The following is a 24,671-nucleotide window of genomic DNA, read 5'->3' on the forward strand; positions in this document are numbered from 1 at the left end:
TTCCCACTGCCCCGTGTGGTGTGTGTGTGTGTGTGTGTGTGTGTGTGTGTGTGTGTGTGTGTGTGTGTGTGTGTGTGTGTGTGTGTGTGTGGTTACTGTGAAAAGGATTTTCTGTGAACATTCATTCCAACAGCACATGTAAAAGGAAAGAAGAAATTTGAGAGGGGAGTCAGAGGTACTTCCTCATATGTACTATTCCTAAATGTCAGTATTCTACACTTAGAAAAGGCAGTTTAGTAAACAGGTTTGAATCAGCAGCAGCATGCGGTTCTTGAACAGTAAGTGTAAAACTCCAATGTCTGGCCTTACCGAGTATATGTAATCCTGTTTTGTTGTAGCATATGTACCAAAATTTAACAAATGCATGGCAAAAACTGAGGGATGTTCTGAAATGTTTAGCACATTTGAGATATCTGCACTGTGATGGGCTGAAAGTACTTCTTAATTCAGTGTTTGGAATGACATGCTACTCTACTGTTTAATATGGTTTTTATAGGGCTTCTTTTTTAAATGAGTTACTTGACCTACAGTATGGTAAATGGAATTTAAATCAGTTTCATATTCTTAATTGGAATTCTAGGCTAATGCCTTAATGTGCTGTGTAAGTGAGAAGTATTCAAATACATATTTTTAGCAGTAGAGTGTATATAATGATGTGCATCAAAACTATTGTCACTGGGAATTGAAGAAATTAGGAGGGAAGTGAAGTAAAGATTATTTAAGTACATGGCAGCATGTTCTTTTCTTTCTTTTTAATTTTGGTGCAGGCAATGCAGTGGTGGTCATAGAGATAACACCTGTGTTGGTCTATATGTTGTTTCATTCATTTGTTTGTCTGTCTGGGCCAGTGTTATAATTTCTTTTTACTTCTCAGATATGGTCACATAAGCAGCACATAAACCCCCTTCCGCCCAAACCTTACCCATTCGTAATCAGCCTGGTTCAAACAGCATGTTATCCCTTAGTGTATGCTTTGCTGGGATGAGCAGTTTATCTTTAAGCACTGAGCATGCATGCATGTCCACACTTATATAAGTGTAACAGGAATAAATCCATGTTCTGCATTGTAGTGTTGTGATGCACGTGTGTGTGTAAAATGCCCCAGTTAGATATAACTGGTGGTTAGGGTTACTCAGATTCAAACCCTGTACCTTAGGTACAAGAAACAAGAGCCTGAGTTCTCTACCCATACCGCCACTTCTGATTGAAGGAGTTATAGCTCTCAACTGTACACATTTTCACAGAATGTCTGGAATGTTTGGCTCATACTTTTGGTCTGCTCCTCTTAAAATTTGATGGTACAGGGGAATGAAAGGGAGTGACCCATACGGTGCTCCCTGGTGGTAGAGTGAGGTGTACGCACTTGAGATCACACTGAGAAAGTGCAACTTCCCTGGTGAAGACTGGGGAAACAAACTCTCATGCTTTGAAGAGAGGAGAGGGCTGCTTGAAGGCAACACTCCTTGCAGAAGAGAGGAAATGACTTTTGCGATAATCCCATTGTAACAGCCCTGGTACTTTGCCTAGTGTACAGTGAGATGTGGCTGTATAAAGAAATAAAAATCACAAATCACCACTATGCGAGTCTGAATAACAACCCCTTCCTGTTGACCCTCACCCTGGTGATGAGGAACAAATTGGCCATTTGGCTGGGAGGGGGCTGAAGACTGAGAAGGAGTGGGAGCAAAGTGAGTTAAAAATAAATGATTCTGCAAAACAGATTCACAGAATCCTATTCCCCAGATCATTTTGAGGAATGAAATTCTGAGTGATGGAGAACCCCAACCCATCAAACCACAGGGTGTGTTTTAATGGGGTCATGCTTCTACTGTGGCAAGATTATTGAACAGGATTCAGTTACTGCCACTTCACTGAATCTTACTATTAAGAGTTGTACTCATGTTGTACAGGCATTAGGGCATAAAACACCATAGTATGCATGTGCCATTGGGGGATCTCTAATGCATCTAAGTACACAACAACTCACAAAGCTTCCCTACTTACAAACAGTATCACATGCATCAGTACAAGTTTATCATATGTTAACCCTGCTTCCACTTGAAGAACACAGCTCACACTGCTCAGAACATCATGATGTGATCAAGCCAAATGCTATGTGCCAGTTTAAGTCACGACATGTTATACAAAATCGTTTAAGATAAAAGGGAAAAAGAGAAGAGATAAGTGACTTCAAAGTTCTATTATATTACCTTCTTTATGACACCGGGCAATTTTCTCATGGATGCTGTCAGCTGCTTCTATAAGGAACTTGCTCTCCTGTATCATCTGTAGCCAAAACCAAAAAGACAATTTCAAAAGATGACTAGAAAATAGATTCTGCACATAAAACCTGTTCACAGATCAATAATGCAATGGTTTGTTATCATATTTATAACATAAATTCCAGCTATCTTTCACAAAAATGTTAAGTATATTTTCAAATGCGTCACAGAAAAATGTACATATTTTTTATACTTCCTAACAATGCTAATATCCACAAAGACACACACACACACACACACACACACACACACACACACACACACACACACACACACACACAATGACGGTCTGGGTATCTATATTGACAGCATGGCCTAATCATTCTGTTTGTATCACTGTATGGTACCAGCCTCTCTGAAACTTTTGCCAGCATTGTTAATTTATGGTACCCTTGTAGGGCTGCAAACCTCATTGTCTTTTTATACTGTCCTGAGTATGTCCATGACAAGCATTGTTCATCTCTAATGCCTTTTGAAGGCCTATTATTTGTATTGTTCATTTATATTGCTTGTTGAGGCTAAGAAGGGAGTTTTTCCAATTTGGAATTGGTTCCTTTTTACTCTTGGACAACAGTTTCTTCCTTTTGTTGTAAAGCCTGTTGACAGTGGTGTCCAAAGAACACAACCTGTCTACAATATCTGCTATTTTTTAATTTGTTTTTGGTCCTTTCTAAAGAGATATATCTACTAAGATTGTAAGTAATATCAAGTTGCCCTAGAATTTTATCAACCACCATGCCTGTATGAAATTTAAATCATCATCACCATCAATCCCCTTTTTCGGCATTTTCTACATGGGTTTGGGGTGTTGTTTCAACTGTCGCCATCTCTCTCTATCCAATACCACTTTCCTGCCTTCTTTGACACTCATGCCTGACTGTCACAGGTCTTCTCTCACACAATCCATCTGTTTCTTTCCTGTTTGTTCCAAATCTTCTTCACCAGATTGTCTTCTGTTTTTCAGCACGTGCCTAAACCACTCTAATCTGTTCTCTTTTGACCTTTTCTGTCATTTCTTTGTCTGTCTCACTGTGTGCATCCTACCATCATTCCCAGTCTCCATCACCTTTAGCTTCCCAAACTGTTCTGCATTTACTGCCCAGGTTTCTGTACCATACAGTAGTACTGGTCACACCACTCCTTTGTACACCCTACTTTTCAGCTTCTCCTCATTCAGACTTTCCTTCTCCTCCACCACCCCTCCCAGATACTTAACGTGCTTAAACTGTTCCACTATTTTCCCTTCTATCTAAATTCTCAGATTCTTTTGAATTCTGACACTTGTTGCCATTACAACTGTCTTGTCTGTATGCAGTTTCATCCCATGTGCCTTCAGTTTTGTATTCCATTCCCCTATCCTTTGCTGAAGTTCTTGTTCCCAGTCTACCTGTAATGACACATCACCTCCATACATAGGTTCATAGGTAGGTACTAGGCTATCTGCCCGAGGGCATTTATAAGCCTAGGCAGAGTGTGTCGGCTTTCACCGCCCCATTGGTTAATTAACTGAGCCACTGAAGTGATCCCAGGGGTGTATTTTCTGTTACCCATCCACTTGTCAAGGCTTCTCTTGAAGAGTGTTAGTGAGGAGCTCTGCCTAACATAGTTAGGAATTTTTTTCCAAAGCATGGGGAGTCTCTGTGACAGGAATCTATCCCTCCAGCATGTTCTATTTATTGTTGTGGTGAGGTTTAGCTCACTAGAGCGTGTGGCTCGCAGTGACTTGGATTCCTTTAGGTGGAGCATGTCCATCAATTCTGAGTTGGACATGGCTTTGTAAGTCGGGCAGAGATTACCTCTGAGTAAATGATATGCCACTGAGTACAGCCAGAGTTTTTTCAGTCGGGCTGCATAGGACATATGTTTGAGGCCACTAATCCTCTTGGTGAGGTGCTTTTGTGGTCTTTCAAGCTGTTGGAAGTGCCTTGTGAGGTACATCCCAAATGGCGCATTGTACTCTATGATGGGTCTGATGAGTGACGAGTAGAGGGGCACTATAACCTCTTTATTTCTAGATGTGAACCCCTTAGTAATTAGATGGGCCACATAGAAGGATTTCCTAACTACTTTGGCAATTTGATTGTCAAAGGACAGATTACTATCTACCTGGGTTCCCAGATCTCTTATTACCTCTTCTGTATTAAGGGGGTTGCCGCCTATCTCATAATTCGTGGGTGTTTTGTTTTTCCCAAATGGGATGACTATGCATTTTTTGGCATTTAGCTTGAGGTCATGACTTTGATACCAGGTGTCTGTCTCAGTAAGGCCTTTTTGGAGTATGTCCGTGTCAGCCGGAGAGTCAATTATGGCTCCCAGTTTGCAGTCATCGGCGAACTTGGTTAGGCATAGTCCTCCTGTGTTTGCCTGTACTTCTGAGAAATATATGCCAAACAGTAGGGGTCTCAGAACCGAGCCTTGCAGGACACCACTTGTGACTGGTTTAGAGTCAGACCTGGAGCCCGCTATTCTTACCATGTGAGTTCTGTCTGCAAGCCAGTTGGCAACCCATCTTGTGACGTAGGGGTTTATGTTCAGGCTGGTGAGTTTTTCTATAATACCCGAGTGAGGAATGGCATTGAACGCCTTGGCAAGATCAAGGTAGGCTGTGTGAACCACCTTTCCTTCGTCTATGGAAGAAGTCAACCAGGTTTAGTAGGCATGACTGCCCTTAACAAAGCCGAACTGGGTTGGGTCAAGTGTTTGGAGGTTCCCAATGTCTTTGTTAATGAGTTCCATGATGATGCACTCCATAGCCTTGCAGACCAGGCTAGTCAGACTTATGGGGTGATAGTTACCAGGATCAGTTGTGGCCCCTTCTTTTTGGAGCGGAATAACCATTGCTGTGCGCTATTCTTTGGGCACATAGCCTGTGGAGAGGCTGAGGTTGAACAGCGTGTTTAGGTGGGGGGGTTAGTTCATTCTGTAGTTCGTGCAAGACGCAGCCTGGGTCACCATCTGGCCCCATTGATGCTGTGTTTTTGGCTTTTGAAAGGGCTGTTTTCACCTGTGCTTCTGTGATTTCTGGGACACTACACTTTTCCGGTATTGTTGTGGGCCCTTTTGAAGGTGAGAGGGAGGTGAAGTTTGCACTGACTCTATCTGCCAGTATGCTGGCAATATCAGTAGGTTCAGTATATTTTGTGCTATTTTGCACTATCTCAGAGCATATCTGTGAGTTGCCACTTAGATTCTTGACATAGCTAAAGAAGGCTTTGTGGTTATCTTTTGAATCCTTTTCTATTTGTCTTTCGAAGTTAGCCTTGGATGATTTTATGAGGGACCTTAGTTTCTTACAGATACTGATCAGGAATGTCTTTCCTTCTTGGGATTTCCTTTTTTCTGAACTAGTTTCCTCCTTTTGTTGTATAACCTATTTATGGCAGGGGCCCACCCGGCTGGTTTCCTTCTCTTAGGGGAGTGAGTCTTGGTCTTGCTAGGGATGGCACGATCCATGCATCCTTGTAGGTGCTCATAGAGTGCAACTGTAAAGGATTCTGCATCTTGGGCAGTGTTATCCTTTAGCATGGGGGCTGTGAAACCTACCACTTCTGCCTTAAGTAAGGTGAAGTTTGCTTTAGAAACATTTTTCACTGTGGTTTCCTTGGTTGGCAGTGGTGGTGGGGTGTGGACATCCAGGGTGATTAGTTTATGGTCTGATCTAACCAGTGATGGGCTGACCTCCGGTACGGAGCACCTGTCGCCCATGTTTGTGATGACCAGGTCCAATATGTTGTGGCCTCTGGTAGGGGAGTTTACCAGCTGATCCAGGCATTTGAGCTGATAAATTCCAGGAAGCGCTGAGCCTGGGAGTTTGTACTGAAATAGTTTTCCCAGTTAATGGTAGGGTAATTGAAATCTCCCAAGATCAGGGTGTTTGGTAGGACCTTCATGTTTTCCAGTGTCTCCAGAAAGGCAGAGTGGTGGTCCTGGGTCATGGAGGGTGATCTGTAGCAAGCCACTGCATTGCAGATTTGCCCGATGTTAGTTGCGCATGGATGATCTCACAGGTATCATGCTGCACCACTAACCTGAAGGTGTGGGTATCCTTGATGAATACGGATGCACCCCCTTCTTTTGTGTTTCGGTCCATGTTCTGTGGCCGAAATGTATGGTATGAGTTGTAGCCCAGTAGTGCTGGAGTGCTCTCTGGAGCCTTGAACCAGGTTTCAGTTACTGCACAGATGCCGACGTTCTCCATATTTAGGAGTGCTTCGAGTGCATGCATTTTGAGATTTAAACTCCTGGCATTGAGTAGCATAACCCTCATTTTTTTACTTGTGCTGTTTACGGAGGTGGGTTTGAATTTTGAGCCTTGCCTAAAAAAGGCACTATGGGGGCTGCAAGAGCCTTGGCCAGTATTCAAAAGCCAAGGGGTGACAGGTGCAAGCCGTCTCTTTGAAGCAACGCGGCTTGTCGAGCATGTCATTCCAGGCTGACAGACACTGGATCCCCTTTGAATGACACCAGAAGCTTAGCCAGTTGTTGAAATTGATCATTTTTCCTTTATACCGAGGTATCATTCTTGGTGAGGGGAGGATGCTACTCAGGGTCAGGGTCATACCCACCTGGGTTACATGATTAGAGAGCTCTTCTATGTCTCTTTTCATGTAGTCCAGGGAGGTACAGCTCAGGTCATTCACACCAACATGAACAATGACAGAATCATATTTGTACTTGTTCTGGAGTGACCTGAGTGCTTGTGTTATGTGGCGGATTCTGGCAACCGACAGGCAGCTAACAGTAGCCTTCTCCTTGTCCAGCCTAGTGAGTGGGGCGTCAGTGTGCCTGACTATTGAGTCACCTATTACTAGTGTGTTAGGTATGTTATTTTGCCTTAAGGGCTGTGATTGTGCGGCACATTGGTTTTGTGTTTTATGTGTTGTCTGGTTTGAGACGGGAGGTCAGGTTTTGTGGGTGTCTGCTTTGGAGCTCTCTGATGCTTTTGCAGGTTTTTATTTAGAGCCTCCGAGTATGATTTCATGTATTTATATGTATTTTTTGCCAGTGCTGGTTTAGTAGGTCTATGTGAGGCTGGAGGTGTGGTGCAAGTGTTAACCTTCTCCTCATGACTGTCTGTTCCAGTCTTGGGTGGAGATAACTTAGCCTCCAGTTTGGCTGTATAATTGCATCTCTCACATATGTTAGTGTTTTGTGGTAGGAGGAGAGGGCTGTCTGTTTACATGAGGCAGTTGTAACATTGCCTCAGGATACCCAAATTCAACAGCTGGACTGGAGAGTACACCTGAAGTTGCCCTTTGGTCATGCCTGAATAGTAGGGTGAGCTGCTTAGTCGCTTGGTTGGTGAGGGGTGGATAAAGAGCCTTGCCCTGCTGGGCAGTCAAGTGTCGGGGTATATTAGTGCTTGCTATTAGGTCTGAGCAAGTGCTGGACTGTAGGATGTTTTCTGAGTGCTTAGGTTGAGAGTTAGACTAGGTTTAAGTGAAAAACTGAAGAGGAGACTTAGTAGAGCTGGGAATAATTTAACCCTAGCTAGCCGGTGCTGCCCTGCGCACAAAACCGTGGAACGCATTTTTTAAACTACTAACTTCTGGGCTGGAACCACTCCTCCTGGGACACATGGCTGCTCAAAGTTCCCCTCTCTCTCAGATGAACAGAGGAACTTCCCTCTATCCAAGTAAGGTATGGGCAACTCAGAAACTTGTAACACAGCCCTGAATTCAGCACTAGCCTAAAAACTGGACTATACAAGCTTAGAAAGGCGGGAAACAAGAAATGTATTTATTTATTTTTTTGAAAAGATAAGGCAAAAGCAGTAAAAAGTACACTTAAAACAGCTTTAAACGACTACAAGCAATCAGAAAAGGCTATCGCACTTTAGTGTGTAGCCTACAACAGTTAAACAATTTATTTAAACAAAAGACAACTTTTTAAAAGTGCAGGCAGTCAAATAAGTACAATATGTGAAAAAAGCAAGCTTTTAAATCACAGTAAGTGCTGGAAAATCAGCGTTTAGGTGGAAAACAGTTAAGTACAGCAAGAAAATACAGAAAACTGATACTCAATCACTCCAAAGTCTCTCTTTTAAGCTAGAAGGCTTATATCAGTTTAAGGCATTCTAGTGCTTTCCAGTAGGTTAGTTAGAGGAAAGATGGGAAACAAGTGCAGATGTGGCTTTTAAACCAGAAAGTTGAACGAGATGGACAACATCCAGAATGGTCAATAAACTACAATTCCTGGGCCAAGAACCACTCCTCTTGTGGTAGACAGGCTACCTAGTACTTACCACTCCCACTGATAAGCTAGAAGGCTGCCCTCCAACACAAAGGCTTGGGGGGGCTCAGAAGCTTACAAACAGTCCTGGATACAGCAAATCTGTACCTGGACTAGACTAGTTATGAGAAAGTTGGGGATCAAGCACAAACATGGGCTTTAAAACCAGAAAGTTGAGAGAGATGGAAAAAAACTGCCCAAACGACCAATAAACTACAATTTCTGGGCCAGAACCACTCCTCTTTGTGGTAGATAGGCTACCTAGTGCTTACCACTCCCACTGATAAGCTAGAAGGCTTCCCTCCAACACAGAAAGGCTTGCAGGGCTCAGAAACTTACCAACAGTCCTGGATACAGCAACTCTGTATCTGGACTAGGCTAGTAACAGGAAAGGTGGAAAACAAGCGCAAGTGTGGCTTTTAAACCAGAAAGTTGAAAGAGATGGGAAAAAATGGCCCAAATGGCCAGTAGCTACAATTTCTGGGCCAAGAACCACTCCTCTTGCGGTAGATAGGCTACCTAATGCTTACCACTCACACCAATAAGCTAGAAGGCTTCCCTCCAACACAGAAAGGCTTGGGGGCTCAGAAGCTTACAAAGAGTCCTGGATACAGCAAATCTGTACCTGGACTAGACTAGTTACAGAAAAGGTGGGGAACAAGCGCAAATGCAGGCTTTTAAGCCAGCAAGTTGAAAGAGATGGAAAACTGCCTAAATGGCCAATAAACTACAATTTATAGGCCAAATCCCACTCTTCCCATGGTAGATAAGCTACCTGATGCTTACCACTCTCACTGATAAGCTAGAAGGCTTCCCTCCAACACAGAAAGGCTTGGGGGGAGTGCTCAGAAGCTTACAAAGAGTCCTGGATAAAGCAAATCTGTACCTGGACTAGACTAGTAACAGGAAAGGCAGGAAACAAGCACAAACACAGGCTTTTGAATCAGAAGGTTGAAAGAGATGGAAGAGCTTCCCAAACGGCCAATAAACTATAATTTCTGGGCCAGAAACCTCTCCTCCTGTGGTAGATAGGCTACCTAGTGCTTACCACTCCCACTGATAAGCTAGAAGGCTTCCCTCCAACACAGAAAGGCTTGGGGGGCTCAGGAGCTTACAAACAGTCCTGGACACAGCAAGTCTGCACGTGGACCAGACAAGTTACAGGAAAGGCAGGAAACAAGCTTTTTTTTTTTTTACAGAAAAGCAGCTAAAACAGCAAGAGCCAAAACCTGATGCACACACACTCCGACAGGGAATGCCTCTTTGAGACTGAACACTGTTTGTACTTCAGTCATTACGTACTTGAACATAACTTGCACTAATTCTACCAGTGTTTCTGGGACTTTAAACCACTGCAGGACTGCCCAAATCAACTTTCTTGGGAGTTTGTCATATACTTTCTCCAAGTCTAGGAATGCCAGGTTGCACTCTTTCTTCATCTCTAGTTTCTTCTCAACTATCTGTCTCACTGCAAACATCAGGTCAGTTGTGCTACATCCTGACCTAAATCTAAACTGCTCATCTTCCATCTTACTTTCTACTACTTGGTGTACTTGTTTATCAATCACCCTCTCCAGAACCTTCATGCAATGTGACAGGAGTTTGATACCTCTGTACTGCCCACAGTTGTGGATGTCACCTTTGTTCTTGAACAATAGCACTAGTATGATTATTCTCTAGTCATCTGGGATATGCCTTTTTCTCCACACTGCTATGAGTACCCTCAGGAGCCATTTTCCCCTATCTCACACATCATGTTTATCATATCTGCTGTGACCTCATCTAAGCCTGCTGCTTTCTCTGACTTCATTTTCTTTAGTGCTCTTCTTACTTCTAGGGTGGGCTCCTCCTCTTCTCTCATTGTGGGCTCTGTCTGGAGAAGTACAGCTTATGAGGGATTTTCCTCATTCAGAAGCTGCAGGATGTACTCCTTCCATCTGCCTTTGATGTCCTGTGGACTGATGGGAAGGTTACTGCTAGCATCCCTTATGAAGGGTGTCTGACTATCTTCTTTATCTTTCTGTCTTTTTCTAACAACCTAATATAGTTTCTTTGTGCTGTCTACTGTCTTACTTTCCAGAAGATGGTAGAGTGCCTTTGATGTCTTGTTCTTTGCTATTACAAATCCTTTCTTAGCTTCTTTGTTAGCCAACCATTATTCCATTCTAGCCTGGTCCATCTTTTCTATATCCTAATTTTTTCTGCATTATTTTGATGATTTCCTGGGATTCTGCAGTTCACCACCAGCTTTCCTTATGTGCCTTATTTCCATACCTGGCTAAACTTCCCACATTACCTCAGTTTTATAAAACCAACTTAAACACATAAAATAATATATAACCCAGACAGCTGCCCACCATTAAAACTTATCCTACAGATATACACCGCATCCAGAAATCTCCGCTCCACTAATAAACAGCTTTTAGATGTACATAAACCTAACAAAAGAGCTGGTCAAAGCCTCTACTCCTTTGCCATTGCAAAACTATGGAATACCCTGTGCACAAATATTACTATCTTAAACGCCTTTAAGATCTTCAAACTCAGTCTAAAAAATACTTTCTAAATACCAACACCTGTCCTTGTTCGTCTCCCAAAAAACTAACATACTTTACTCTTATATCTTAACTATATAGCTCAAACTACATAGTTTGAGATGTAGAACATAGAAGATAAGAAAAATAAGAGGTATTTACTCAGCAACTGGTGCTAAAATGTTTTCTGTCACTGCTATTCTTACAATCACACTCTCTCTATCTCAGTAATCCTACACTTGAACCTTTCTCTCTCTAAATCCTGTACATCTCCCTATAAATCCTGCAAATCTCTACAAAACTATACCTATGACTTACTTCACCTTCTTACAAATATAATCCCACCTCATCATTTTAAATAGTCTTGACTGTAAACTGTTACTCTACTTATTAAGCTGTGTTATCTCTGTATATAATCTTGTATTAAACTTAAAATGTAAATTTCTGTAATATCATGTAATCCGTTAAACACAACTGTTACTTGCAAAATGTCTGTGATTTCTGTGGAGCTTTTCTCCTCAGGCCTCCAATGAAAATGGGTTTCTGACCCAGTCTGAATTTCCCAGTCAACAAATGTCAATAAATAAATAAAATAAATAAATTCCTGGCTCAGCCATATATCTGTTCTGTAGTCCTCACACTTGTTATTTTGAGGCGCTGCCAGTCTTCATCAGCTCCACCTATTTACATCTCTTGAGGTGCTAGAGCCCTGAGTAATTCCTTCAACTGCTGTACTTTCTCTTCAGTCAACGTCTAGGTCTTCAGCCTGGTCTCTGCTGACCTAAGAGCCTTCTCTGATCACTGACTGTTTCACTGGGGATGACTTTGCAATCACTGATTCTATCCCAGTGCCCTTTCTTTACTAGGAGGAAGTCTACCTGAGTTGCATGTTGGTCACTATTGCATGTGATCTTGTGGCTGTCTCTCTTTCTGAACCATGTATCGGCTACTATCAAGCCATTTGCCAGACAGAAGTCTAGAATGGCCTCTCCTTCTTTATTCCTATTGCCGTACCCATGTGGAATCAGGCAATCTTCATATCCTGTTCTGTCTGTTCAGGTCACCCAATATCAACAACAATTCATGTTGGCCTGCTTTATCTAGTAGGTCCTGCAACTGCTGCCTGAATGCATTCTTTTCCTCACTATCACAACCCTGCTGTAGGGCACATGCTGAGATTATTAATACTGTCCTATCACTAGGCTGGAGTCTGACTGCCATGAGTCTGTCACTAATTCTGATGACATCTCTCACTGCCTTTTGAAGCCTCTCCCACACCACAATTCCCACACCCTTTCTAGCCCATCCTCCTCCTGAGTAGCAGACTCTGGATCCCAATCCAAGTAGCTTTACTGCACTGCCCTTCCATCTTATCTCCTGGAGACATAGGATGTCCAGCCTCCTCCTTACTATCATGTCATCCACTTCCAAGCTGCATCCTGCCAGTGAACCTACATTAAGTGTAGCAATTCTTTGTTCATGTTTAGCAGCATGATTGGTTTTACACCTAGCTGCTCAAAAAAGTTATACTAGCTGGCTGGACACTGGGCAAGTATCTTATTGAGCCAGGTCTTCTGGGCTTTATGGCAGGCACACACTGGTCAATAGGGGCACATAAACCCCTACCACCATTAGCATGGGTCCCTGGCATAGGTTGTAGTAGGCTGGGTCCTCAATGCACTCATCACTGACAGATACCCATGCCCATTTGGCAAAATTAGCCAAAACACGACTGAATCACCTAGAGCTATATGTTATACCATCGAGTGTCTAGCTTTGCCATGGCATGCAGTGTGTGATCCATGTTCTGCTATCATGAAGACACTGCAATACAGTAGATGTCCACAGTGATTGGGTAATACAACTCTTCCCCCTATAGGGCACCATGTAGAGTCTGTGCTGCTGCTCCAGCTCCATTCTTTGGTGAGTTGTTTGAGATGGAAACACTCAGCATGTACTCTGGGAGTTGGAGGAACCCCACGTAGACACAGGAGATCATGCAGACTCCAAACACTACCTTTGTTTAATCACTCGGGCCATACCAGACACGGGTAAATCATGATATACCCATGTACAGTCATAGATTATTGCTTAAATATTTCTGTGTGGATGGAGCAAGAGGAGTGGAACCAGGCAATAAAACATTTGAATAGATGGTTAACTGATAATCATAGATTCTAATCCAAAGCCAGACACTATAGTACAATACTTTATGTTTAATTCCTGCAAAACAAAAGCAAATTTATATTACTGAGGTGTAGGCTGTAATTATGGAGAGCATTTGCAAATGATTCAAGATAAATTACTATAAAATAATTAATGATAGTATTCTGACAGGGTTATAAGTCAAGGATTCCACAAATATATGTGGTTTACATAAAAGTGACAAATATATACCAGAAAAAAAGAGAGGGAACCGACCGGTGTAATAGTGTATAACTTAGAAATGACCCATAAGAGAAGCAAATCGTGTCTAAAGTATGTCAGCAAATCGTGTCTAAAGTATGTCAACAATGTACTGGAAATCATCATCAGCCTATCTTTAAATTTAGAAATTTAGAAATGTAACTGTGGAATATTTGGCAACAATGGGGATATTTACAGAAAGAAAAACACAGCTTGAAACAGCAGACTGATAAAATCTTGCTTAAACAGAATTTACATTCAAACTGCTGAAAGTAAATAGTTCTCCCATAATAGTCATGCTGCTTGCCAAGTGTAAGAATTTGAAAAGGAGGGCCTGCATTTACTGCAAAGCCTACAATCATCATAAAAGTGGTTACTATAATGGGCACACTGAGAAGGAATGATGTCTTTTTTGAAGTAGACACAGACTGCGGTGTCACTGTGATGAATGAAGCAGAATATTCATAGTTATTGAGATCTCTACCAGAACCAGAACCCAAATAGAGTACAACCACTTTGAAAACGCACAGCACACATTTTAGAGTATCTTGATGGCTGCCCATATTTCGGCTGCCTTTCCACAACAACTAAGGAACCTCCTCCTAATTGTTACTATGGAGTTTCATCCAAAACTTTTCAATAATATTGGTTAAAAGAAATTAATACATGATGGAATTCTGTGAATCAGTTGTCTGAGACCAAGCAAAAAATATGAAAGGATATTTCACAAGCACATATTAAAATATTTAAATATGGACTGGGCAGATTGAAAAGAAGTGTTACAAAGATGCACTTGAATACTAACCTCCAAGTGTTTTCAAAGGTCAGTCCTATTTGCTTTGAAAATACCTGTGGAAGTAGGCTTAAAATGTCTCTTGCAAAAAGTAAATAAATAAATAGTCACACCTATGATTTTTTCATACTTGGCTTTGCTCACTGCTCGGTTATCAACACAGATAATTCAATTAGAATCTATAATGATTAGACGCTAAAATCATACAAAGTATAATACTTAGAAAACTTTCACATCCCCCATCCCTGTTATAGGAGATTAATTATAAGTTTTAGTGAACAATTTTCAAACCTGGCCATAAGCCATACATATCAGCTCCTGGTGTTTCCTTTAAAAGTATGTGACTTACTATATTAAAGTGTTGTTCAGTTATTACAAATCACATTTTAAAGTCACTTCTATACCAGTTATATTTCAAAGAGCAACAGAAACCACATCATAAGATGTTGTACTTTACCTGGATGGTATGTTGGTGACTGGCAGAACATAAAAATAAAATCTGCATACCAAGAATGTTGCATTAATTTAGAAAAATAGTGTCTTATGCTTAAAAACAGCTGAATGAATCTTTTTGGTAAATAAAATGACATTCCTAAGTCATATGGTAGATATCACAGGATAAAGCTAGTTAGCAAATTACAAGCAATTCAACAAGCGCCAAAAGCACCTCAGGGCTGCCTGGATGATGCCAGCCCCTTACACAGTACACATCTGTTGAAGGGGGATGTTTTATGGTTTGCAAACACAGGGGTAAAAATAACCCAAAAACTGAAAACAGAACCGAAAGCTTTTTGAGATTCTTTAACTACTATATGGTGTATTTTTTTATGATTTATAAATCTGTCAGGGCTATCCACCCAGCAGTGTAAACATCGGATCTAGGGGATTTGGTCATATTGGCTAATGCTGATGTGACACCCCCCACCACCCCATGTAAAAATGGGGAAAGGTGGGGGTTGATGAAATGCTGCTGTATAAAAATATGAAATGGGATATAGATGGCTTGTGGAGTGCAAGATCAATCAATGCAGAGTGCTTCAGACTTCTGTTGCACAAGTAGATTGTCATGGTAACAAATCATTGACATGATCATGTGATGCAGCTCTGTATGGAGTCAGTGCAGTACTTTGACTTAGTATGTCCAACAGGTCAAGTAAACCTTCTAGGTTTGTTTCTAGAACCGTGATATCTGCAGACAAAATAAATATTCATTGTTAGTCAAAGAAAGTCTTGTAGTGATTTTTGGTGTTGAGAAATGTATACATATTTTTGCTTTTACAAATTTAGCATTAAAACAGACTACAAACTGCTGATTTCTTTATATACCGAAGTTAAATCTGTATCTTAAATGTCTGGAAGAATTGTAGGATCATTATCTTCAATCCTGCAAGTATAGCCCGCTGACTTACTTTACATTCCAGGCATAGCTCATTGTAAAGCAGTTGCTCTAGGCAGATTAAAAAACACATATCCTCTCTGAGTACTAATTCAATAATGCTATCCTCAAATAAATGTCTTGTCACAGAGAGTTCAAGCCCTGACTATGACCCAGGCAATCCAAGTTCAATTAACAGTTCAGGCACTTGCTTAAGTTAGCAAGGGGTAAAGGAGGTGAGAAGGTTTAGCTTGTTTGCTTCTTCCTAAGGGGATGAATAGGAAATATTAGCCCAGGCACACTTTCAGTGAGCAAAGTCCCACTGGGGAATAGAAGTACAACTGACAAGGGAGACAGAACTTTGATTATGGGTCACATGGTGGTGCAGATGTCAATCACAGAGATCATCACATGCCAAGCCCGTTAACACATGTAGAAGAAGGTTGGAGCTTATTGCAAAAAACAAGTCCATTTTAATTTATCAGATCTCCAAACTATCAAAATCCATATCGTCGAGAACATATGGTTAACAATTTCATTAGCTGATTGTCGTACAGTACAATGAATTTGCCCTTTTCCTCAATGTAGTCTGATCTTGGAGTGGGTATAAATAATTAGCAGGAGGTGGGGCTACAGGGGGAATTGCTTGTCTTGTTTGTGTTGTTGTTTGAGTTTATGGTATTGTTTGTGTTGTTGTTTGAGTTTATGTTAGTTTATCTATAAATTGAATTGTTGACCATATGGTTTAGACAATTTGGACCTTCAATAAATTAAAACAGACCCCAAAAACACATTCTCCCAAAGCATATGGATGATGGTTCCCATTCCTAGCCATCTCAATCCTCACTTATTTATTTATTTGTTTATTTGTTTACTTTATTTATTTATTTGCCTTTGATTACCGGGAAAAGCCCAATCCCCTTTCTGGCTGTGGCCAGGGGATAAAAGCTCCACATTACATACATTGACAAAAGCAATTTGCATGGATTTACAACAAATGCACTAGATAGGTTCATAGGTTCATAGGCTGGTATTAGGCTTTTGGCCCTAGGGCCTATACAAGCCTAGCCATAACAATTCCCTGGCTATTTCTTCCCACAGTATTTAATTCCCTGGACCCCTGTCTAGCAGGGCGACTGGCATGATCCCCGGGGTGAATTTCCTATCTCCCTTCCAATCATCAAGGTTCCTTCTGAAGAGGGCCAAAGAGGTGCTCTGCTTGACATGTATGGGCAGTCTATTCCAGAGTCTGGGGAGTCTCTGGGTCAGAAACCTATCCCTCCAGCATGCTTTGTTCATTGTGATTACAAGGTTTAGATCCCTGGAGCATGTGTCTCTGAGGGATTGGGATTTCTTTCTTTAAGTGTAGCATGTCCAACAGCTCTGGGTTTGACATGGCCTTGTATGTTAAGCAGCGATCGCCTCTGAGTAGACGATATGCGACAGAGTATAGGTGGAGTTTTTTTTAGGTGGTCAGCATAGGGCATCTGCTTTAGGCCTGGGATTCTTTTAGCAAGGTATTTCTATGGCCTTTCCAGTTGTTGTAGATGTCTTGACAGGTATATACCAAATGGGGCATTGTATTCTGTAATGGGTCTAATGAGGGATGAGTACAGTGGGACAATGACCTCCTTTTTTCTGGATGAAAAGCCCTTAGTGATGAGGTGTGCCACATAGAAGGATTTCCTGACTGTTGTGGCAATGTGGTTATCGAAGGAGAGACCACTGTCCACCTGCGTCCCTAAGTCTCTTATCACACTTTCAGTGTTTAGTGTACTACCACCTATGCGGTAATTCATGGGTACATGTTTTTTCCCCAAAGGGGATAACTATACATTTCTTGGCATTGAGCTTGAGCCCATGGCTCTGGCACCAAGCATCTGTTTCTGTAAGGCCCTTTTGTAGAATATCTACATCATTTGGGGATTCAATAATGGCTCCCAGTTTGCAGTCATCTGAGCTATCTATAGGATAACAGAAGATCACCATGTCAAGTACACAGTACAGTCTTTACAGCATGCTAAAGTCACAAATATCTAAGGAACACTCAGTGTTACTTTACAGTTTATATATAAAATCACACTGAAATTTTAGTACACAGACATCTGCTGTTGTTGAGGCATAAGCATATTTTATCCCAACGGATATTGACTTGTGACATGTAAACAGGAGACAAAGTGTAAGGATTTTATGATATGTACTTGGTTGCCTACATAAGGATGGGACTTAGTAACGGTAATGGTACGAGGGCAGGACTGTTTTTGTTGATAAGTATAACCTCACTGGGATTGTAAAATATTGAGAGGGAATGATTAGAATAAGCAGGAGGCTTAGTACTGTGGGCACTACAAGTGAAGGGCCATTTTGTTGACAGGTATTTTTTCAATGAGATTTTCAACAGTAGAGGCGAGTATGCAGAGTATAAACAGCCACTGTGATTATTTTCAGACTTTTAAGGAAACACTAAGCATTGGTTCAGTGAACATAGTCCTCTGAGAGGCAAGTAGCAGTTTAATAACTGTCTGGTGGTACATCTGTCACGGCTGTACAGAATCCTGTGGGCAGTCTTAATGTAAGTGAAGGACAACAGATTAAGTAGTTCCAGCCAGTTAAGGGTCTGAAGGGCAATACCAGTGATGTGTTTGGTTAATGCGGTTACTTGCAGACTTCTCAACCTTATTATATGACTGCTCCAGTCTGGTCAGCTGAAAGGACTGTAGGTTAGTCAAAATTGATGAGGATTATTTGAAACTAAGGAGTAGCTATATTTCAGCTAAGTCTTATGTGCTTGTTTTGATAGAAACATTTTGACTTTATGAAGAAGTCCCTAGTTCAAGGTTGCTTTTATTATCTGCACATTGGATATACTGATTGAATCAATCTTTGGTCCTAATAATTTTGTGTTTTGTACTAGCTCAGTTCTAGTATTATTGAGTGGTTGTTGTTGTTGTCTTTCGGCTTTTCCCGGTTAGGGGTCACCACAGCAGAACTCCGGTCCGCTAATGACTGACAGTAGATTTTCATGAACGCCGAGCTGCCAGCTCGACGTTTAACCTACAACGAAGGCACGCCCATTTATGCATGTCTTTCGAATGCCCACCCAACCGTGGGGAGGACATGCAGACTTCACACAGAAGGCACTCCCCGCACTCCAGCCGAGAATCGAATAGGAGAATCTCTTGCTGCGGCTGTATTACTATTATTGAGTGGTAATATTTTTAAATTGTATAGTATTATTGAGTGGTAATATTTTTAAATTGTAATAGTTTGATTTCTGGGTGGAAGTACCACTAGGTTTTTATTTCTATTTGTATTATGGAATAGCTTAGATTGCTCTAACCAGTATTCAGTTTTTGCAAAGGACTACTGCAGGCCATGTTGCAGCTGTTTGAGTGAAAAGGCTACACATATTAGTACTGAGTCATGCCTGGGAAATCAATAGGCTGTGCGGCTCTCAGAAGGGGGGGGGGGTTCAGATGCAAACTGCTCTAGTGAAGAGGTGAACGGCCTGAGGCTTGATGCATAACAGATTGTGTCAGTAAATAAATATAGCTATCATTTTGCCAGAATATGATGATGTATAATAGAGACATATCAATGCTGTGTAATGCAGGAAACCATTACAGCTTTCATGAGTAGTAAAATTGCTATGGACCATGATAGCATATACCACTTGCTGTATTTCTATATGTTCATGCCAGTCAACATGTTGTATATCTCACCAAGGACTATGTAATCCTTTGACTCTAAGATGCAGCAACCTCGGAGATGATTATATTAAGTAGAGGTGAGGGGATGCTCCCCCAAAAAAAAAACAAAAAAATACTAAAGATTTTTACTATATTGGTTAATGTATTTTTGCTTTCAAGCAATGCTATTTTTCGAAGTTTTACTTCACAGTTTTATTGTTCAGCACCATGGATGCAACAGCGTAAGTTTTTTTGTTTTTTGTTTTTTTTTTTTTTTTGCTGCTGCTGCAGAACAAAATCTTGTGGATTAACCATTGTTGCAGTGATATCTCAACAACTTAAATGTTTGGGTAATTAAAGTCATTTTAGTTCTCATACTAAGAAAGAGGTTTTGGAAGACCCGCGGTGGTGGTGCTGCGGTACCGTTGTCGCCTCACAGTAAGACGCTGTCAGTTCGATTCTCAGCTAGAGTGTCTTCTGCATGGAGACATGCGTGAATGGGCGTACCTTTGCTGAAGGTTGTGCGTCAGGCCTGGTAAGCCAGTACGTAAAAATCAACTGCCAATCATTAGCGGACCGGAGTTCCGCTGTGGCGACCCCTAACTGGGAAAAGCCGAAAGACACAAACATACTAAGAAAGAGGTTTTACAATAAGAGGACTTGTAGCTTGCTGCATGATGACATCAAGCAGTGCTCCCTACTCCTGCAGGTCTGATCTGAATGGACAGTATAACAATGGGCTGCCATTGTCTGTTGTTTTGCATAGGACCACTGTATGTACAACAGAACTCCCTATTCCTGCAGGTCTGAGCTGAATGGACAGTATAACAATGGGCTGCCACTGTCTGCTGTTCTGCACAGGACCACTGTATGTACAACAGAACTCCATACTCCTGCAGGTCTGAGCTGAGTGGACAGTCTAACAATGGGCTTTGCATGTCTGCCGGCTTTGCACAGGACGACTATATGTAAAACAGTGCTACATGACTATCAACTCCAACTGTAGCCCTGATGGGGATGCAGGCGGTGGTCTGGTGTTTTGGGGTGCTGCATGGGTTGAATAGAAATGTCCCTAGCATAGTAGTATAAAGCTGCATCTGCAGATATATAGATGACATTTGGATGGATTCATTACCCTTGGGAACTAAATAGAAACACTATACATAAACAGTATAAATACAGCTGCAGTATTCCCACCCAATGAAATGCCATCACCAATGCACTGGAGATATAAGTAATGTATTTGGGGAGAGAGGTGCCAGAGCATGTCAGAGCTTTAGATTGGGGTGTCAAATGTCCACCGCTGGAGAGAACATAGCACTACCATGTCTGCAAGCACTGACCAGGTCTTTTCATACATACCAGCCTGGTATTGTAGTGCATTCTGTCACTAACCTCATTTACATGTCTGTAGTGCCTCATGGATTGCTTGTACTATGACCGCTAAAGATACCAGTCATGGAAAAGATGGATGGTGGTACACAACAGAGTTTTCTTGCTTCCCTGTCAGGGAAAGAGGCAATTTCCAGGCCTTAAAGCATGACAAAGGTGTTTTAAGCACCAAACTGGTTTAATTTTTGTCTCTGGTCCTTGTATGACTGCCCCCGTTCCATCTTCCCCTGCCAACTCTACCACATACCAAAGCCACCAATCAGTCTCAGGTTACCAGTGCCAGAGCCATTTTTGAGGTTTTCATACCTCTGTGCCTCTAGAGATGGATAGCAAGCTAATTATTGAGTCAGTGTACCACATAACCAGTAATAGCTAACATTTAATGTGCAGTTCCTTTAATTTTAGATAAAGGGCAATATACAGTACATTTCATAAGTCAATATAAACCACAAAGGTAACAGAACCAGAGCCAGAGTTCTCATTACTACAATCACAGAAATCCACTACATTGCTAAAACATTACCTAGCAACTACAAAACCATGCTAATAAACATATAAATTATCCAGTCCTTTTAAAGAAGAGATTATTAAATCTAGAAGTAGCTATTCATAGCACTATCCCAATACAGGTTACACTGATCAGTCTGTAACTTGAAAGATCAGTTTAAGCATAATCCCAGTTTACCTGAATAACATCAGCTACATTTTATGGTGGTGGAACAAATCACACTTTCAAATATTGAGAATACTGAGAATAATATAGTACTTTGAGTTTTCATACTTCAGATTATAAAAAAAAATAACCTAAGGATTACATCTATGCCCATGCATCAGTGCCTTTACTTTAAAAAAAATGTTGCAATACTCTATATATGCTATTGTAATCAGGCTTTTTCACATAGTCAATGTCACAGAAGTTCTTTAGTATGTAAGACTTTATTGTTGTTAGCCTCATCTTGCTTGGTGGATGACAGATTTTCTGTACTATAATCAGCCACCAAATAATTAATTTGCACTCATAAGATAATCATTACTAGTACACATAAAAATACCTTTATAAACATAACTCCAGATTCATTAATGCCTACACTAGGCATACACCATTCTGAGTGAATAGACAACACAAGCATAACTCCCACCTTCTTCCTCCTAATTTTAGTTCTCGTATTGATTTTCTTGCAACCTTAAATATCAAGAGGAAAAGTTACCACAATGTGTAGACTACAGCTATACTTAGTGTAATCTTTATGAGTAAATAGACAGCACAAAAAATATGGTAGGGATCTTCTTGAATACAGATCGGGTACACTTAGTGCAGGTGTTCATGAATCCAGCCCAAACACTTTGTACTCTTAAAATATTACAATCAAAAAGAAGTTTACAAGTTCATAAGTTCACTTATCCATGTTTTCAGGCCTGAAAGAACATATACTCCTTCAAGTTGTAACTAAATTTTCCTGTTAACAATTTTACCATAAACTCTCTCTTTAAAATGACTAAAATGAGTAGAAACATTGCTTTCTGATATTATTCAATTTGGTCCACAGTCCTGAAAGGGCTTATGTAACAAAGATATGCCTTCTTATTTGTCTTTACTTAGTGTGATGACAAATTCTGCATCACCCTATCGAACTGACCTCTTATATGAATGGAAATTCAGCCTAACCATTGCAAACAAAGATTTAGTCCCTAAAGTCTTTATATGCCAGACATAATTTACTTCTGATGAGCCTAAATTTAATACTAAAAAGTCTAATCCAGGAAAGCTTGCATAGTGAAGATTTCTGGATGATGGTATTCAGTTTGGAAATCTTCCTCTCTACCCGTGTATGTACAGAATGAATTACTAGAGGCGATCTCTGCTTGACTTCAAAGCCATGTCTGACCCAGCTCTGTTAGAATTGCTACATCTAAAGAAATCCCAATCCCTCCGCACCACACACTCCAGAGACCTCAAGCTCATTACCACAATCAACAGAACAAGCTGGAGGGACAGGTTTATAACCCAGAGACTGCCCATGCCATGGAATAAACTTCCCATACATGTCAAGCGGAGCACCTTACTGGCCCTCTTCAAGAGAAATCTTGATGAGTGGATGGGAAATAGAAAATTCATCCCGGGGATCACTCCAGTGGCTCTACTTGACAGAGCCACTGGGAACTAAGGCACTAAGGAACTAAGGTTGGGTGGCACAATGCCAGGGTAATCCTATGGGCTAGGAGTGTAAAGGCTCTAGGGCCATTAGCCTAGTACACACCTATGAACCTATTCCAGTATTGGCTGAATAATGGTTTTGAACAAATTTTGTAATATCACTGGTCACTGAATCCCTAGCAGTCACTGGTCTGAACAGCAGAACTACTACTCCTAAGGTTCTGGATGGCCTTTTGTAATACCTGCCCTAGGTAATCTTATGAGTTCCTATGCTTCATTTGTCTGTTTAAGCTTTATTTTCCCAATTTTATGCATCTTTTGTATTCAATGCTTTGTTTTAAAGTACGTAAATAAATTTAAATTTAAAGGCCTCCATTTCTTTAGTTTCATTTTTAAATGACAGTTTATTATTCACTATTATTCTTAGATCTTTCATAAAGCTAACTGCTGCTATCAGTTCATTGTCTTCATTGAGTATATGACCAATCCTTGTGCAACCAATGTCACTACCTTGCCCTTGCAGTGAGTTTCAAACCATGATTCACCTAAGTTAACAATATTAAATATAACTACTGAAATCAACAAGAGATGTAAAAAATACACCCAATTTACAACAAGTGGCATACTTAAACACACACCATCTGTGAGTTGTTTGTTGCAAAGGAGGAAAGAACAAAGTTAAACAAAACCAGCTACAAGATGAACTTTGGGGGACACCTGCATTCACCATCAAGTCAGATGATTCCCCTAGGAATAATGCTCCCTGTTTCCTTCCTTGCAACCAGGTGATTATCCATCTAGTAATGTGATAGTTGACTATACACGATGTTAGTCTATACATAATTCCCATATGAGGCACAATATCAAATGCCTTAATCACATCTAAATAAACAAAAAATTATAGACCATTAAAGTGTCACACTGACTGTTTCATGGAAATGAATTAATTGATGAGGGTAGATGTACCCCTCTAAAATCCATGTTAATGTCCAACAATTTACTATACTTTTTATCTTTTTTAAATAGTTTGAGAAGAAATTGTTCAAAACATTTTCTTAAAATGAAGGAAAGATTTATGGGCTTATAGTTCGTGACTTTATCATAATTTATGAATGAGAACATGTTATAATCATGTTTTGCTTCTGCATTCAGTAGAAGTCTGTTAAACAGTTTAGCTAGAGAGCCAGTAAATACACCATTATTATAACATATAACGTAACTTGATAAGTTATCAAGACCCATGTTTCATATGTGCTTAGCTATATTCCAAGCTTACTTGACCACATCACTAGTAATAGTTGGGCACTCAGTTTTAATCTGAACTGCTTGCAAGCAAGATAAAAGGGAAGTAGATTTTACACTGCTAGAAACAACATACTCACTAAAAATATGTCCATATCTAGCAAATTAACAGCTTTGGTTATTGTGTGTCAGTGGACTTATTAAACTCTAAATCATCATCTGAGAATCTTCTTCCTTGTAACAACACTTTTTATTGTTAAATATTACAACCAGATTACTCTTGAATTTAGATTTAAAGTATTAAACAATCCTTCTATTTCTCCTATATAGCACTATACTATACATAATGTGGGGTTGCGCGATGTAAAGCACCCCGTCCCACAAGAAATACTTTAAAGATATAATGATGAATTTCATAATTTATACTTTTTGAGTCACAATTTGTTTCTCCAAATGAAGGGACTTGCTAAATTTGATCCCACACTTAGATAGCATCAATCTTAATAAATGATTTCTTTTTAACTCCTCACCTGTATGTGGATTTAACACCTTTTACAGGCAATTCATAAATG

General features: G+C 40.6%; 1 protein-coding gene across 1 annotated transcript in view; it reads right to left on the reverse strand.

Annotated features, from left to right (window-relative positions):
* PLCL1 (phospholipase C like 1 (inactive)) overlaps nt 1-24,671 on the reverse strand; it is a 382,997-nt gene that overhangs the window by 153,886 nt on the left and 204,440 nt on the right. The window contains exon 3 of the mRNA XM_044060641.1: nt 2,211-2,286. Coding sequence (XP_043916576.1) covers nt 2,211-2,286 — 76 coding nt within the window. The remainder of the gene's footprint in view (nt 1-2,210; nt 2,287-24,671) is intronic.

The sequence above is a fragment of the Protopterus annectens genome, chromosome 2.part0, assembly GCF_019279795.1.
Source record: "Protopterus annectens isolate FY-2018-M chromosome 2.part0, PAN1.0, whole genome shotgun sequence".
NCBI lineage: Eukaryota > Metazoa > Chordata > Ceratodontiformes > Protopteridae > Protopterus > Protopterus annectens.